This window comes from Oncorhynchus gorbuscha, linkage group LG10 (genome assembly GCF_021184085.1).
Source record: "Oncorhynchus gorbuscha isolate QuinsamMale2020 ecotype Even-year linkage group LG10, OgorEven_v1.0, whole genome shotgun sequence".
Taxonomy (NCBI): domain Eukaryota; kingdom Metazoa; phylum Chordata; class Actinopteri; order Salmoniformes; family Salmonidae; genus Oncorhynchus; species Oncorhynchus gorbuscha.
This window is the reverse complement of record NC_060182.1, coordinates 15,435,925-15,454,989: the sequence shown is the minus strand read 5'-3', so window position 1 is coordinate 15,454,989 and position 19,065 is coordinate 15,435,925. Positions and strand designations below refer to the sequence as shown.

General features: G+C 42.5%; 1 protein-coding gene across 3 annotated transcripts; it reads right to left on the bottom strand.

The window, feature by feature from the left end:
• Positions 1-1,167: 1,167 nt before the first annotated feature.
• On the bottom strand, positions 1,168-17,836 carry LOC124045592 (tumor protein p53-inducible nuclear protein 2). 3 transcript variants are annotated; one of them, XM_046364986.1, is made up of 4 exons: positions 17,531-17,836; positions 6,745-7,208; positions 5,445-5,985; positions 1,168-5,296 (listed from the first exon to the last, which is right to left on the bottom strand). In XM_046364986.1, the coding sequence occupies exons 2-4, from the start codon at positions 6,866-6,868 to the stop codon at positions 5,032-5,034; spliced, it is 930 nt and encodes a 309-aa protein (XP_046220942.1). In that variant the 5' UTR covers positions 6,869-7,208; positions 17,531-17,836; the 3' UTR covers positions 1,168-5,031. The 3 variants fall into 3 exon arrangements, with proteins under 3 accessions (XP_046220942.1, XP_046220941.1, XP_046220943.1); XM_046364985.1 differs by having other exon boundaries at positions 1,168-5,299; positions 17,531-17,834; XM_046364987.1 differs by having other exon boundaries at positions 1,168-5,299; positions 5,445-5,601; positions 17,531-17,833.
• Between the last annotated feature and the right edge of the window lie 1,229 nt (positions 17,837-19,065).

Here is a 19,065-nt window from a genome sequence, read left to right as displayed (position 1 = left end):
AGACACGGATCTACATTCAAATATCTCTATAAGAGACATCAACATCACATACCCTCCTCTGAGTGGTACAGTTTAAAGACAAAGGCTCCTGAAAAATTACCTTAATACCAGTAGTCAGCATTTTTGCTCTTTGCCAAATTGAAAATGAAAGGCTTTTAAAATATCCACACGTGTGAATCATAGCATTAATCAAGTGTGCAAACTATGTGCAATATGGTTTAGATGAGAAGCTCTTGTATAATTTAAATTGCTATCCTTATTTTGTTAGTCTATATACTATGGTACTTACGGTATGCTTGTGGGTCTGTGTGTTTATGTGCAAGTGTTCGTGCGTGTGTATGTGTATTTTAGCACTGCTAGGTCATACAATGTGTCAGCTGCTCAAAAACCCATACTTATTTTCCCCCCCACAAGATTTAAAACTGGGACGCTCTTGGAGAGGCTGTTGTTTCTTTGTGTATTCCTGTACTGTCTTCCCCATTGCCCACCCATTTGTCTTTCCCACCCATGTGACCCTGCCCCCTTCCCCCAGTCCTCATCCCAACCCCCACCCAAACTACCCTGTCCCCCAGTACTCACCCCAACCCCCAGCCAAGCTACCCTGCCCCCCTTCCCCCTAGTCCCGACCCCGACCCCCAGCCAAGCTACCCTGCCCCCCTCTTCCTTTCCCCCAGTCCTCACACCGACCAACCAGTCCTTCAGGTGTAAATGACGAGACGAGATTCAGGTTGTCAACCTGAGTGTTTATTGTTGTGTTGTTGTTGTTGTTGTTGTTGTTGTGTGGTACCTGCGTTTTTCTGAATGGATGTTGTATTAACCCATCCGTTGGTGGTTGCATAGGTCTTCACTGTCTATGGACTTGACTGTCTATGGTCTTCACTGTCTATGGACTTGACTGTCTATGGACTTGACTGTCTATGGACTTCGACTGTCTATGGACTTGACTGTCTATGGTCTTCACTGTCTATGGACTTGACTGTCTATGGACTTGACTGTCTATGGACTTGACTGTCTATGGACTTCACTGTCTATGGACATGACTGTCTATGGTCTTGACTGTCTATGGACTTGACTGTCTATGGACTTGACTGTCCACTCAGGGATGGAACAATTCAGTACATCACAAAAACCATGCAGAAATAGTGAAAGGCACGATCACCATAGATATCAGATACACCAATCTTTTTTATATGTCTATAAATAGTTGTTTTGACAGGGGAGGGGTGTACTCATTGAGATGGTACGTGGGTGAACCCCAAAGTATCTTAAAGCTGCCATCATTTTAGGGCGCAAAGCAGAACAAAAATAATCCACACACAATCAACCCCCTTTCTTTTAAAACATTAACATACCAGGTGAACAACTGTTCTAATAACTAAACGGGGAAAAATACAAGCATATTTTTTTTTGTTGATACATTTCATTTCAGATTTTTTTTCAATCTATCTGCTTACTCCATCCTCTGTCACATCCTCTCTTTCTTCCTCCCTCCCTCCCCCACAACTCTCACATCACACTAGACACACGTGCACCCGGTGGCCCCGCCCTCTCTCTGGGATTGGCGGGTTGCCACCCTAAACTCACACCTTTCATTAGTCCCACACTACATACTCAGAAAACAACAACTTGGAGATAACATGGACGTAAAGGTGAGAAGGTGATGGAAAGAAGGAAAAGAACAACAAGAAAAAGAGAAAAACAGTCTCGCAGTGAGGACCAACAAGGCCTTGTTAGAGGTGGTGAGTTACACACACACACACACAGCTATGGTCTCTCATGTATAGGCCCCCTCCCCTCTCTCTTTGTAAAATGTCTTCATCATGTGAGTAAGAAGTGTGACCACAGAGATACTGTAGTATAAGGTTCAGAAAACCCTAGGGGTTAAGGAAGTATGGAGACCAGATCTGTCTGTATCTGTGTGTCTGAGTGAGTAGTTACTGCAATCCACACACTGCGTCATTCATAGGATCAAACAGAGTTACATACAGTCATTTAAACAGCAACAGAAAATAAATATACATAATATTAATAATTATATCATATTAGTAGATAATTAAAATAAAATATAGTAATTTACAAGATGGTTGGCGATACGTTGAGTGGAACATGGTGGTTTGTGATTGAAGGGACAAATAAATGTTTCTAGTTCAGAACATTCTAAACAATAAGAACAATTTCTCACCTCACTCTCACTGTATCTAGAGAACAATTCCACTGCTCCCACAAATACATCTTTATACTTTAAAACATGTGTTGTGTTATGATGATGCCAGCATGAAATGATCCTGTGTCGTTACAAGTTATTACACTTTTATCCCCCTAGAGGGCAGTGTCTAATTGGAACGTTAACACATCTAACCCAAAAGCTCCAATAGGGTACATCTCAATTGGTCACATCTCAGTGTAGATTAAAGAAAGGATAAGTGGATAGGATGCCACTTTAGATCATTGAGATGTATCCTTACTGTCCTATTCAGGAAAGAGGCAGGGACAGTCTTGTCCTCAGTCAAGATGGTAGCTACTTTAAGGACTCTAATCCTGAGTCGCTTTGACACCTAACGGCAAGGAGCATTACAACCTGTATTCTAATATGTACAAGAAAAATAATTGATCATTATTAGTCTTTTGAAGTATTTTTTTAACACACATCCTCTCACACTCTCACAGACCTTTGATGGTTTGATACAAAACAAAAAGAAAAAGTAAACATCCCAAAGGAGAATAAAAGACATCACACAGCTAAAACTTTGACTCACCAAAATGTATGACAGTGCAAACTTACATCCATGTCTCAAATCATTGACAAACTTTAGTATATAGTCATATACACTTCAGCACCATAGTTTACTATTGTAGTTGAATACATCTCAGTAAGCTAGATCTTAAGGTGGGGGACACTGTTACGGCTGGATGTGCTATTAGGAGGCCAGGGAGTGGGTGTAGAAGGTAAAGGGTCACTCATAACTAATTCTCTGTCCTTGAGCTAGTCTTTACTAGCAACACTGAGCAGTATCAACCCGGTGGACATCGTGTGTGTGTGTGTGTGTGTGTGTGTGTGTGTGTGTGTGTGTGTGTGTGTGTGTGTGTGTGTGTGTGTGTGTGTGTGTGTGTGTGTGTGTGTGTGTGTGTGTGTGTGTGTGTGTGTGTGTGTGTGTGTGTGTGTGTGTGTGTGTGTGTGTGTGTTCACCCCGAGTCTCCTACCATGATTACCCTGTTGTCACTGAATGACATGAAGTGAAAAGGGATTGGTCGATGTTATCTATTTCCCTGTTTGTCTTTTCATGGGTAAGGTTGTCACTTGATTCATATTTAGTTTGGGGGGAGGTGTCTTAATGCAGAAGCATCACAGCACAATAACATCAGTTGGAGCCCAATGTGTGTGCTGAGCAAATGTATATAGATTTTTTCTTTTTTTTTTATACTATTCTCCTCAATGTGTGAATGTTTCACAGTCATTCTGTCAAACTAGGCCAAGTTTTTAGGTTGTCAGCTATTTGGATGAACCGATGTGCTCTCATTATGGGGCTGCAGGGAAACAGGCTTTTCCTGTCACAGACATCATTCAGAGAGCATTGGTTAGGCCTACCTTCTCCAGAACTTTAATAACAGTAGCAGACAAACAAACAAACCAAAATAAATAGTTGCCATCCATACCGCCTTGCACCTACTTTAGCCTTGTAACCTACAGGCAACCCTTGGCTAGTTTCCCTACATATATCATTATGGTACGTCCCAACAAAGTAATTTGCACAGGACATACACAGTTAACTATGCACACAGTCATTGAAGCTAGCTATACTAGACTTCTTATGACCAGACAGCTCTGAATTACTTTCATGATCGTGTTGTAGTTGTTGAACAAAAATGTTTAGGAAATTAGGGAATCAGCTTCCTGCTTTGCAAGTCTGCCTGACTTGAGATAAGAGTGCCTGTTTGTTTCTGCATTGGCAAACTTGTCTTAGTCACAAATGGCAAACCAAATATGTAAAAGTAGCCAGTTAGGCATTCTAAAAATGAACTATTGGCTGCCCAGAAAGCTACACTACACAGTCAACTACATCTACTCTGGTTCCTCTGTCATCCTATCTAAACTCTCCAATTCATCGTTTTTGACTTCTTTTTACTCTTTAGTCTGTTTTCGTCTTCCTCTCTTTCACCTTCCTCTACCTGCTTCCATCCCTCACATTGGGACAAGAGGACAAACACCTCTTCTGGTTTTTCTCCTCTCTCACTGTAATGTACACAGTATACTCTTCCTTTTTGCGAACAGATTTCTTTATTAAAAAATGTTTCGTAACTCAAACACGGAAAATAAAGGACAAGATGAGGAGTTTTTCCTGTGGGCAGCCTTTCCCTGTCTTCATTTATAACCAGCTACGTAGATACTCAACGGCTAAAATGATTACATGTCCACAGATGTGCTATCTAATAAAGATTCCCTATAAAAGCTTGTTCCCGCAGAAAGAGAGTGAGCATCTTTCATTTCTCCTCCTTTGCCTGCCTGTCCCCCAACCTGATTAAAAGCATTAGGACGGCTGCAAAGGAGAGAGGGCCATGTATTCCATGACAGTAAATAGGTGGACTTCCACTAGGAAGAGACAGAGGAGATGAGTGTTTTAACTGAAATGGAGAGAGTAGATGGAACTTTTTATAGTTTTACACACATATTAGTTGCTAAGTAATATTTTTTTGCAAGTTTTTCAAAAATGTTTATATGTGACAGCTAACAACAATAGACTTAAGTTATTAGAGGGCTTGGTTGGGGTTTAGAGCCTAACATGGCACAGTAGCCTACGTAAATCAATTAGTGTGTGTGTGTGTGTGTGTGTAGGACAGTGATTTAGTGAAAGAGAGCGTGTCTATGTGCTGTGTGTGCATGTGTAAATGATGCGTGTACGTTGTGTGCATGTGTATTTACATATTTGTCTACATGAGTATATATGTGTGTGTGTCCATATAAATCTACCTGTATGTATGTAAGGGGGAGTATAATCACTAATGCCCTCAGAGTAAATGGCTCCCCCTGGGAGCTCAGTGGCAGATGTTACGCTGGCAGGGCTGGTGCAGGTAGGTGTTTCTAGCGTGGGCTGCGTGGCGGGGAACCTGCTCCCTAGTGCGGTTCTGGCGCTGGATGCGGTTGCGTCCAAGGTGGCGCCTCTCAGTGCGGGCCTTGCCCCTCTGAACCCTGGCCACCTGGGTCACCTTGGCCAGGGTACCAGCCTGGGCAGCGGCTCCTCGGGTCACCCTGGTGGGCATGGTATTATGGACGGCAGAGGTAGCGGCTGGTTCTGCCACCCTGCTAGAGGAGGGGAGGAATAGGAGGAAGTTGGGGTATAGAACATTAGTCAAGCAGTTATGTAGCTCTCTCATAGAACGGTGGCTATGTGCCAGATCTATTACATGGTGACAAAGATATAATAAGGTGTTAGTCGGTCGGTCCTCACCTCATGCTGCCTGTCAGGCTGGTGATGCTCTCCTCCCCGACGATGGACAGGTTGCCGTTGGAGATCATGGACAGGTTGCTAGGGGAGACGTAGACGGACATGCTGGGGTGTTCTATAAGCAGATCCTCCATGGGGCTGGTCTCGGCCGTGGCTCCCTCTGCAGTGAAACAGGGGGGAGGGGTAACGAACCAGCTCTCGTCCATGCAGCCTCTCTCCGACCCACTACTGCCAGGGGACACAGATGGGGTGGAGAGCCTGGCCCGCCTTTTTAGGGATATGGGCGTAACGATGCCCGTGGCTAACGGGCTAGCAGAAGGGAGAGTGGAGAGGGGGTCTGATGGCGCCACTGTTGCCGCTCGTGAACAAGCTTTGTGTGTTCTGCGGCGATTCTGATATTGGGGGGGAGGGGTTGGAGATGGGACGGGGCACTCAGTTCTGGTGGGTGTGTCTGGGTGATTTGATTGGTTGTTTTGTGCTTGCGCCTGTGCTATCGATGGCGCCTCTATCCCTCCCTCTACTAGCATCGCACAATCAGCTTCCCCTGAGAACAGAGTAAAGGTGGGACCATGGAGGAGTTGGCCAATTGAGGTAGGGTATATGTTTAGGGTGGTGTAGGTTAGGGGGAAAGGTGAAGGCAAAGAGGAAGAAGCCATGCAGGTTGTGGGGTCATTACAAGAGGAGCACATACACACACACACACACACACACACACACACACACACACACACACACACACACACACACACACACACACACACACACACACACACACACACACACACACACACACACACACACACACACACACACACACACACACACACACACACACACACCAGTGTGAGAAATGTCAGGATATTTAAATAAAATTGGAGAGGGGGGAGAAGAAAGGGTAAAGAAACACAAAACATAAAAATAGGAATAATATAATTAGTTACTTCGACCCTCTAACCGCTTGGTCATGTCAGTGACAGTATTGTTGTACTGACTGTTTTTGATGTGTTTCATTGGGGCTTATATATTTAGTTTGAGATGTGGCCTCTAAACTATTCAGATTCCCTTTTATGGAGATTTTAAACAATATATTAGCCCCCACACCCCCATCACTATATGGCCACACTAGAGAGGACTGAAGTGCTGACCACAAATCACCAAAACCTTAGAAAACGAACAGCTGATGTACATGCTCAACAGTACCGTCAATATCCTCACTTCTGTCCATTCTGGCATGGCCATATAGTGACTACCATTTCCCTCTCCACTTCCAACCCCTTCCAACTATCCCTAAGGGAGGACTCACCGGGCAGGTTGACCAGCATCCATCCTTCCTCATCAGCGTCGGTCACACAGGGGTTGGGCCCCTTGATCTCTGCGGCCACCTCCTCCACCTCTCCGAAGAACAGGCTGCTCAGAGCTTGGAACATGGCTAGGCCGGTTGGTCGGGTACACGTCAATGGGTAAAAAGTCAAGGGTCAGGGATTGCGGAAGTCAGGTTCTGTGTATAGTTGTAGTTCTCAAGGTATAGCTAGCTGCCTTTGTGTGTTTTTGCTACTTATTAAGTATTTTTGTTTCTCTTATTTAGTTAGTTATTTCTCTATTCGCTTTGTCAAACAGTTGCCAGGTCAGGAAAGTGAGCACGGTTTCCTTGGCCTCTCTTTGCTTCAACCCTTTTCTTGTCTTGATCTTGTAGGTTGATTTTCTTACAGGACTCGACAGGCTTCCTTAGTGCAAATGTAAGGTTTTACTTGGTATCGCTGCAAAGGCCTGTGGGGAGACAAAAGAAAGACAGGAGAGACTATTAATAACAGCAAGAAAATATTTAGATTACAAATCCAAAGACAATGGGAACAAGTGGAGAGGAACATTAGAAAGCAGCGTTGCGAATCACAAATTAGTAAAAAGCGAGATGAAGGAGATATGGCCAAAAATGGCCGACTTGACTATTTCAGCAACAGCTGTTGCTGACAGGTGCATACAATTGAGCACACCACCATGCAATCTCCATAGACAAACACTGGCAGTAGAATGGCCCCTACTGAAGAGCTTAGTGACTTTCAACGTTGCATCTTTCCTAGTCAGTTCGTCAAATTTCTGCCCTGTTAGAGCTGCCCCCGTCAATTGTAAGTGCTGTTATTGTGAAGTGGAAATGTCTAGGAGCAACAACAGTTCAGCCGTGAAGTGGTAGGCCACACAAGCTCACAGAACGGAACCGCTGAGTGCTGAAGCGCGTAGTGCGTAAAAATCATCTGTTCTTGGTTGCAACACTCAATGCCGAGTTCCAAACTGCCTCTGGAAGCAACGTCAGCACAAGAACTGTTCGTCGGGAGCATCAGAAATGGGTTTCCATGGCCAAGCAGCATCACACACGCCTAAGATCACCATGCGCAATGCCAAGCATCGGCTGGAGTGGTGCAAAGCTTGCCTCCATTGGACTCTGGACTATGGAACAGTAGAGTGATGAATCACGCGTCACCATCTGGCAGTCCGACGGACGAATCTGGGTTTGGCGGATGCCAGGAAAACACTACCTGTCCGAAAGCATAGTGCCAACTGTAAAGTTTGGTGGAGGAGGAATAATGGTCTGGGGCTGTTTTTCTTGGTACGGGCTAGGGCTCTTAGTTCCAGTGAAGGGAAATCTTAACACTACAGCATTCAATGGCATTCTAGACGATTCTGTGCTTCCAATTTTGTGGCAACAATTTGGGGAGGGCCCCTTCCTGTTTCAGCATGACAATGGCCCCGTGTACAAAGCGAGGTCCACACAGAAATAGTTTGTCAAGATCGGTGTGGAAGACCTTGACTGGCCTGCACAGACTCCTGACCTCAACCCCATCGAACACCTTTTGAATTAATTGGAATGCCAACTGTGAGCAAGGCCTAATCGCCTAACATCAGTGCTCGACCTCACTAATGTTCTTGTGGTTGAATGAAAGCATGTCCCTGCAGCAATGTTCCATCATCTAGTGGGAAGCCTTCCAGGAAGAGTGGAGGCAGTTGTAGCAGCAAAGGGGGGACCAACTCCATATTAATACCCATGATTTTGGAATGAGATGTTCGACGAGCAGGTTTCCACATACTTTTGGCCATGAAGTGTATGTGGCGAAATCACGTGAGCAGAACTGAACAAAAAGAGCCTTTCTGTTCTAGGGCTACTTTAATCATGTTGGTCAAGGAACCATTTATGAGGAGAAGATTAGAAAGTGTGATAGGTTGGCTGCATCTCAACATTCTCACGTGTTTTCCTCACCTCATCCTCATCTCCTTCCCTTCACCCGCACTCATCTGAAAGAAATTGACCAGTAAACTGAAAGCAAATTTCACCTTTCACCTATTCTGTGTCCTCAGATCAGTGCATATGAAGGGAAGGAGATGAGGAAGGCACTAGAGTATTGAGATGCAGTTATCTCTGTCTACCGTCTGAGGTAGACAGAGGGAGAAGGTTTGTCTGGGTCATACTGGCTGACTGGAGACAGTAACCGTTTTACGGTTCTGTTTCAGCTGGTCAATTTGTCTTCAATCTACTAGCAAATTATGCAGTAACAACAGTGCGCACATTGTGGGGCTTACTGTACTTCAAAGAATTCAACTAAAGTTGGAAAATGTGGCGCTATTGGGTAATTGTAATGTAATTTCGAAATGAATAACAAGTAAATAGCTTAATAAGCGCAACAAATCGTAAACAATCACAATAGTCTTTTTCTCAATAGGATCATAAAATGTATGCATGCAGTTAGAATCGGTCAGACACTCAGACACAAATGCAAACAGATAAATTGCTTCTTTCAGATGAGTTCTTTGAATTGGGTTGTAAATGAAGGAAATTTGATTAAGGGAAGGGAAGCTATTGCAGACTAAGGAGACGCAGCCAGACTGTTTCTGAGGAACAATGGCGTTACACCCTCCCCCCTGTGCTACTGCTATAGTGAACAACAGAATGGGTTTAGGCCTGATGGACTACCGAGAGAAGACACGAGGGACCCGATTCCGATTAGGGAAAAGTACGCATTTCTTTCTTACACACTTCTCAGTAGTTGGTTTTCAGACTTACCGTATGAAGGTGCATATAACGGTGCTTCCATTGCGCGCGTTGAATACATGTAATTCAGCGCGCCTGTCGTTGTGATTCTGGGTGGCCAGATTACTAGCAAGAATGACAACAAACTGCCATGTGGAGAATCGCAAGTGGCTCGTTTCAGCTTGTTATTGATTGATTGCTAGCTAGCTAGCCAACAACTTCAACTATATATTTGAGAGACAACAAGTGGTCATTGTGCAAATGTATTTATGTTTTCAATAAACATTGGAGAAGAAATACAGTTTACATGTTGTCAACAATCTAAGCCAACCTCATCTGTTTTGCCCGGTGGTTGTGAGCGGGTGGTTTTTGTTGCTAAACAACCAACCCATCTATCCATCTTCGTCTCCATTTCAGCACCAACTGGTAGATTTAAAAATACTCTGATCTTGTAGATTATTTTGGCACATTTTAGGGTTAGGAAAGTATGCATGAATCATTCAAAAAGACAGGTTTGGAGAGCCTTTACGCACAAAAAATACAGGGGTTTGATTCACCCTGACAATTGTCACATTCAAGTTCAAACCATGAAATGTTGGAATGTGGAAAAAAGTGTACAATATGTGTTGAAAAGAGTCTACAAATCTACCCCAATTCTCACTAATCATGAAACTGTATGACAACGATCCAGTCGTCGTGAACCGTGCGCAAGGCTCTAGGTTTTACCTGCTATGTGTGGTCTGAGTTCCATAATGATTAGAATAGGCTACATGTCCCAAATTATTGAACGTTAGCCTAATATGATCCACTAATGCTAGCGACCCCCAGGAACAATTTGCACGGATGTGACAGGGGAATGAACGGTAAACGGAACGGAATGGTACAAAATGTAAGAAAACGAACAGTGCAAGTGACAGTTATAAATGTATGTGGGTATTACTGATGGTGGCTCCAATAGTGGCTAATATTTTACATGATAGAAATGGTAAAATAAAGCTAAGAAAATCCCGGCCATAGGCTATAATTAAAACATTCTAAAGTGCATACATACAGTTGAAGTCGGAAGTTTACATGCACCTTAGACAAATACATTTAAACTCAGTTTTTCACAATTCCTGTCATTTAATCCTAATACACATGATCTCTCTTAGGTCAGATAGGATCAGCACTTTATTTTAAGAATGTCAAATATCAGAATAATAGTAGAGATAATGATTTATTTCAGATTTGATTTCTTTCATCACATTCCCAGTGGGTCAGAAGTGTACACACTCAATTAGTATTTGGTAGCATTGCCTTTAAATTGTTTAACTTGGGTCAAACGTTTCGAGTAGCCTTCCACAAGCTTCCCACAATCAGTTGGGTGAATTTTGGCCCATTCCTCCTGACAGAGGTGGTGTAACTGAGTCAGGTTTGTAGGCCTCCTTGCTCGCACGCTTTTTCAGTTCTGCCCACAAATCTTCTATAGGATTGAGGTCAGGGCTTTGTGTTGGCCACTCCAATACCTTGACTTTGTTGTCAAAGTAATTTTGTAACAACTTTGGAAGTATGCTTGGGTCATTGTTCATTTGGAAGGCTAATTTGCGACCAAGCTTTAACTGATATCTTGAGATGTTTCTTCAATATATCCACATCATTTTCCTTTCCTCATGACGCCATCTATTTTGAGAAGTGCACCAGTCCCTCCTGCAGCAAAGCACCCCCACAACATGATGCTGCCACCCCCATGCTTCACGGTTGGGAGGGTGTTTTTCGGTTTGCAAGCCTCCCCTTTTTCCTCCAACCGTAACGATGGTCATTATGGCCAAACAGTTCTATTTTCCTTTCATCAGACCAGAGGACATTTCTCAAAAAATACGATCTTTGTCCCCATATGCAGTTCCAAACCGTAGTTTGGATTTTTATGGCGGTTTTGTAGCAGTGGCTTCTTCCTTGCAGAGCGGACTTTCAGGTTATGTCGATATAGGACTTGTTTTACTCTGGGTATAGATACTTCTGTACCCGTTTCCTCCAGCATCTTCACAAGGTCCTTTGCTGTTGTTCTGGGATTGATTTGCACTTTTCGCACCAAAGTACGTTCATCTCTAGGAGACAGAACGCATCTCCTTCCTGAGCGTTATGACGGATATGTGTTTCCATGGTGTTTATACTTGCTTACTATTGTTTGTACAGATGAATGTGGTACCTTCAGGCGTTTGGAAAATGCTCCCAAAGATGAACCAGATTTGTGGAGGTCTACAACTTTTTTTCTGAGATCTTGGCTAATTTCTTTTGATTTTCCCATGATGTCAAGCAAAGAGGCACTGAGTTTGAAGGTAGGCCTTGAAATACATCCACAGGTACACCTCCAATTGACTCAAATGATGTCAATAAGCCTATCAGAAAGCCATGACATAATTTTCTGGAATTCTCCAAGCTGTTTAAAGGCACAGTCAGCTTTGTATATGTAAACTTCTGAGCCTCTGGTAATGTGATAGAATGAATTATAAGTGAAATAATCTGTCTCTAAACAATTGTTGAAAAAATTACTTGTGTCATGCACAAAGTAGATGTCCTAACCAACTTGCCAGAAATTTGTGGAGTGGTTGAAAAATTAGTTTTAATGACTCCAACCTAAGTGTATGTAAACCTCCGACTTCAACTGTAAATTCGTTAGGTTCAGCCCTACAGAAGCCTATAGCTTGGGTGTCCAACTTTCATCCATGCAAATTATGAGGGCACACAATTCAAATTCAGAACGATGGCACAGCTATTTATCAAATCACACAAAAAAGGTCACATGCGTCGAATACAACAGGTACCTTACCGTAAAATGCTTACTTACAAGCCCTTAACCAACAGGTGTAGATGTAGACCTTACCGTAAAATGCTTACTGACAAGCCCTTAACCAACAGGTGTAGATGTAGACCTTACCGTAAAATGCTTACTGACAAGCCCTTAACCAACAGGTGTAGACCTTACCGTAAAATGCTTACTGACAAGCCCTTAACCAACAGGTGTAGACCTTAGCGTAAATGCTTACTTACAAGCCCTTTACCAACAGGTGTAGATGTAGACCTTACCGTAAAATGCTTACTGACAAGCCCTTAACCAACAGGTGTAGACCTTACCGTAAAATGCTTACTTACAAGCCCCTAACCAACAATGTCGTTTTAAGAATGTAGAGTATTTAAAAAAAATACTAAATACACTATAGTAAAAAATGTAAAAGTTACACAGTAAAATAACAATAACGAGGCTATATACAGGGGCGTACCGGTACCGAGTCAATGTGTGAGGATACAGGTTAGTCGAGGTAATTTGTACATGTAGGTAGGGGTAATGTGACTATGCATAGATAATAAACAGATCAAAACAAAGGTGGTGATGATACGCCAGACATGAGAGTCATGTTAGTGAGTAGCAGCAGTGTCAAAACAAAGGGGGGGGGAGGCATTTGATTAATTGTTCAGCAGTCTTAAGGCTTGGGGGTAGAAGCAGTTAAGGAGCCTTTTGGACCTAGACTTGGCGCTTCGGTACCGCTTGCCGTAGAGAGCAGGCTATGAGTTGGGTGACTGGAGTCTTTGACAATGTTTTGGGCCTTCCTCTGACACCGCCTAGTATAAAGGTCCTGGATGGCAGGAAGCTTGGCCCCAGTGATGTACTGGGCTGTACGCACTACCCTCTGTAGTGCCTTACGGTCGGATGCCGAGCAGTTGTCATACCAGGCAATGATGCAACCAGTCAGGATGCCCTCAATGGTTCAGCTGTAAAACTTTTTGAGGATATGGGGACCCATGCCTATTCTTTTCAATCTCCTGAGGGGGAAAGGCATTTTCGTGCCCTCTTCAAGGCTGTCTTGGTGTGTTTGTAACCTATTTCACTGTGGGAAAGGGGCAGCAAGACATGTCATGTTGACATGCTTTTCAGTTAGCTTCCATATCACTGGTTTCACATTTGTCTCCAGGGATCAAAAGTAAAAATCACTTAAAACAATTGATGTGTGTATTTACAATCCCCTTCTCCAAACGGATTATGCATTTTCCTAGCTCTTATCCATTCAGAAATTACAGTGCATGGAGAATGCTGTTATTTCTATATGAAAAAATATGAATGAAAAAAAGTTTTTTCCACCTGGAACCGGCCGGTTCGCCAGTCCCATGCTTAAGTTCAAGGTCAGAATACACATAGAGAGAAAAGTTCAATTTCCGCACACTTAAAACTCGGGTCGTAATCAGGGCCTGGAGTCAGAATACGCATAGAGAGAAAAGTTCAATTTACTCACGCTTAACTCGGGTCGTAATCAGGGCCTGGAGTCAGAATACGCATAGAGAGAAAAGTTCAATTTACGCACGCTTAACTCGGGTCGTAATCAGGGCCTGGAGTCAGAATACGCATAGAGAGAAAAGTTCCATTTCCGCACGCTTAACTCGGGTCGTAATCAGGGCCTGGAGTCAGAATACGCATAGAGAGAAAAGTTCAATTTACGCACGCTTAACTCGGGTCGTAATCAGGGTCGTAATCAGGGCCTAGAGTCTCGGGGGAAGGAGTAACACAAAGACAGTAAAAAAATAACAAATACAGTATAATATAATATACAAAAAGTTTAGACACTTCATAGGTCATCTGGGGATCGAACCTACATCCCTGATATTGCAAGCCTCATACTCTAACCAACTGAGCCACTGGAGCCTGCACTTTTCTGTCCCTGTATTTAACCATGGAGGGAGATATTGGATATCAGAGAGACATATCATTCCTGCAGAGGCTACTGGACGGTATGACGGAACACTGACCTCTCTGATCTGACAGGGTGTACTTTCTAAAATTAGATAATATGGGGGAAGGGGGGGGGGGGTTATAAAGAGGAAGGAGGAAGAGAGACAAATGAAAAGTGAGAGAGATTAATGTAGGGGGAGAAGAGGAAAGGAGAGAGGTGTAGGAGAGGAATAGAAAGAGATAGCAATTAGGCTCCAGGTATGGATAAAAACAGAGGAGGTCAAGAGAGGGAGAAAGGTGTACAATGAGGTGAGGGAGATAAATGAGCGCGATGAAGAAGGAGAGGGACATGTTACGCATGGGTGGAAAGCGACACTTCCTGCTTATTTGGATGGTTGCCATGGTGACAGACACCAGGAGCCGACAGGAGGACACAGGAGTCTCACGATAAGAAGAGAAACACACACACAGAAATGATCACATTTAACTAGACATTTTGTCAGAAACGATCCTGTCAGGAAAGCAGCCAAGAAGAAAGTAATGCTGCCTTTCTCAAAACAGACGTCAATTCAAAGTCTATGGTTCAATGTAATGTCAATAAAATGACGTGGAAACAACGTTGATTCAACCAGTGTGATGTGCTTGTAGAGAGGATAAAACAAAGCCTTATTCTATTTCAATAAAAACCTACTGCTAAGAAAGTTCATTCTGACTTCTAGCTTCTGTCTTATCATTGCATTATACAGTTTTGTAATGGTTTATCTGTGGCTGCATATGTTTATAAGGCAAATATAAAACGTCATAAGAAGGCTCGTAAAATAAAGCGATAGGCTACCAATGAAATGAATGTTGATGGTTTAGGTGGAGATATGAGAGATGTTGCAGAGGACATAGAGGAGTGTGTTGATCAGCTCCCTTCTTGACTGTTTTTCATGCATTCCTTAAGGCTTACTGAAGTCACAGGATGATGCGAGATAAATACATTTTTTGAATAAATGTTTTACGTGAGTTTACCCACTTTGAATCTTTCTAAGAATATTAAACTGTCCCCGGGCCACTTTTTTGTGAGTTCCCAAGTCATAAACACACACAAACACACTTCCTTTGAAGGCTCTGTGTCAAGCACCATTCAGTCTCCTTGATAAGCAAATGCTATCAGTCAGCTGTGATGCTAATTCAGTATTATCTGCCTGGTGTATAAATATACCATTCTGTCTACTGGGACAGACAGACGACACCAGGGATAAGAACAGCACTGGGACATATTGGAAACATCATTAAACAGCCAGCAGTGGTCTCTCATGCCTCAGGTGGTCCATATAAGGACTGATGTTTGGGGGAAACAGGAAAAAAATACATTGGAAATTTATCCAAGGAAAATGTTGAGAGATTTCCCATATTTTTTGCCCTGTATAAACTAAGGGGGAAATATGATAGACCAATACAAGGCATTTATCTTCTGGATGACATCACAATGTTTACTGTACCTGTTAAATTATTACTTGTGGTTATAAAGATTCCATTGTGACAGCACTGGTGACTGGTTTAATTCATTCTAAAAGGAAACATAACCTTACAGTAAATGGTTTAGAAAGGCGATTGAACCCACATGCAAAAATGTGTTATTCAAAACTAATGGCATATGGTATGGTAATTACAGCCCTGCCAGGTACCTTAAGTTAATCATATATTCTACATAGCCAAAATGTTCAAATGTCTTTTTACTGTTGTTTTATTTCTTTACTTACCTACACACACACACACACACACACACACACACACACACACACACACACACACACACACACACACACACACACACACACACACACACACACACACACACACACACACACACACTTTGTTCCCCCCATCTCTGCACTATGGGTTAGAGCCTGTAAGTAAGCATTTCACTGTAAGGTCTGTTGTATTCGGCGCACGTGACACAAACTTTGATTTGATATAATAATATGTGTTAAATCAGTCTACAAATGCATATTACTTTTGCTTTTTGTGCTTTTCACCCTGATCCACTGGTTATAAACCAGTATAAGCTCATAGCAAATAGGTAAAGACCAGATATAAACAATTATATATTTCATTTTTTCTTCCTAATTCTACAAAACAAAAGCGCTCTGTTGCTCTGCTATCCCCAGATGCGCTCATAATTTCTCTGCTCATGGCAGTCAGAAGGCCGTTTAAACAGAGGGAGGAGCTGAGGGAGATGGGCGTGGCGTCGCGAAAACAACATAAATACCTCCTATGCGCTTGCATGACGAAGGACTCTTACGTCACTGATGCTGCTGGTTCAGCCGACTTCGGTCGAGGAAAAGGAAAGAAGAACAGCGGCGAATAGAAAAGGAACAATCTGGTGCCGTCAAATAATTATTTATGTATTTCAACTGCAATTGTTCGGATGCAAAATAAATAATAAACCCCAAGCATTGTTAATAAATAAAGGAATGATTCAACATCTTTAACTGCTTTGTTTCGAGTTAAACAACCCCATTGACAGATGCCGATGAGAGAGAGAGAAAAAGAAAGAAAAACATTTGTTTTATTCTTTTATGGGTCCGACAGCAAGCAGTGTACATTTGATTTAAAGCCAGATATAAATTAATTTGGATTACAAAAACCTTCCCAATGTCACCGACGACGAGAAAAATAGGGCCCAGAATAAGTCATTGTCGATAGCGGTCAGGTTAAACATGAATTATCCGTGTAAGCTCCGAGTCTGTGACACGGCTATGGATATAGTGGAAGGGTCATGGCAATGACAGATAGGCTCACCAGTATAGGACTGATGCGAAGGAATCAATTATAATATCGAGGTCGTTCAAAATCCATACATAGGCCTACATAAGCACTGAGGAAGAGAGAAAGGCACAATTCAAAAATATCCCCCCATCGTCTTCATTCGACACAACACCCCAGCGTTTGGTGAAAAACAAGGACAGGTTTTATGTAAACATAATTTTCATATTCTGAGAGATCATAAACCGGACGTCGAGGTTTCCGTAAAAGCATCAATTTATGGAAGCCATCAAAACGTCATTGACCTATAAACGGATGTCTAGGATGCATAACAGTCGATAATTAATTTCATGCAGAAGTAATGTATTTTCCTCGGTGACAGACACTACTACAATGGATTAATTCTGTCGTAATGTAGAATGTTTTGTTTCAGAATGATTATGTTTATAACACAACCTAATTCGTATTTTCTTCATCTGCTGTTTTGAGAGGCTATGCATCATCAGAGATAGCTATACAGGCGTCAGTGGCAGAGGTAGCCTGATACCCTGCAAGCTTACACAGTTTTGCCTTTCAGAAAGCACAAAAAACAACAGCAAAGTAGATTTAATAGCTTACCTGTATTAGCAATATATTTCAAATTGTAAACGTGATGATCTCACACAAAGTAGAAACGACAATAATTCTTAAAGCATAGCTTTAGGTTGCCTTTTAAGTGAGGTAGTTAAAACACCATAATACAAAATAAAAAAAAGGCTTTCTTCGTAGAAGAAGGGGCTCGTGTAAAACTTGAATTTACACTTGATGTTCAGAGTATAACATCTGCAGTTTTTTCCCTCTTGCTCGATTTTTTTCCCCTGCAGATTTTCCCTCTGTTATTGCTTCCTCCAGCTGATCCTCGGATCAGAATGTAGAACGTACAAAACAGCTGATTGTGATATCACAATACTTCCAGTGACGCCCATTTCCACGCCCTCAAGAACCGACGGCCAATCGGAATATTACACAAGATCCAAGCCTGGCCTCTTGGTAACACAGTGGGGGTTGGGTATGGTTTTTGCGTAGTCCGACTCAAAACTGTCAACATGCTTTGGTGGAGTAGAATAAAGTTGCCCTTAGAAGCTGATCTAAGGTCAGTGTTTTGTTTCCCCTCCAACTGTTTACGACTGGTGGCGCCCGTGGCAGGGAGGAGAAACTGGTCCTAGAACTATGAATGGCCTATAGAGTGACTGTGTGTAAGGATGGGTGAGACCAATAATGTGATGAAAGCTGTTTGACAGCATTACAGGAAATCCACTGTCACCATTACTAATTACTAAGAGATAGCAGGACAAATAAAATATCTCTCTGGTTATATAAAAAAATCAGATAAAATTGTTTTGACTCTTCTTCTGCCCCCTGAAGATACCAACATTTTTGCATTTAAAACATTGAATTGCAACTAAATTCTTGAACAATCTCTCATGTGTGAAAAAATCTTTACAGTCGGCCTAAATGTCGACCAGCAAGCTTCAGTCCAGCGATGAAACAGTTAAAACAAAATATAACCTTAACCCTAAAATAAAGTTTTCAATCTGCCTTCCTCTCTAGGCCTATATTAATTGAATAACACATGAATAAGGAACTTATGTTCACGAAATAAATGTTACATATGTGTAATGACACACAGTAATAACTTGATTGTCCAGTGGTAATATTCCATCATATCATTAAGAGTACTGTCGCTTTAAATGTCATAGTCCCCCACTCTCCCCTCCCCCTCCCTATATTTTATTCATTCTTCCTAAAGTGGGAGTGGCTTTGAACGCCACTCGACCCAAACTGGCCAATCAAATGGGTTCAGTCTGAATGCAGCATTTGAGCAGCCAATGGGCAGTGGATGTTTTTGAAAGCATCAGCTAGTGACTCCAGACTCAGTGATCTGTGCCAGGGACAAGTAATCTCTGTCAGCGCCCACTGCACTCCCCTCCTCTACCCTTGCTCCCACTCCTGACAAGTTATGCAAGCTGGTGACCATGGCCCTTGACTGAGTGTTTGTTTTATGTGTGTTTGCCTATGTACAGTATATGTTGTACCAGACTTTAATTATGTGAACAATATGAGTGTGTTGTAGCTCAGTTGGTAGAGCATGGTGCTTGTAACGCCAGGGTAGT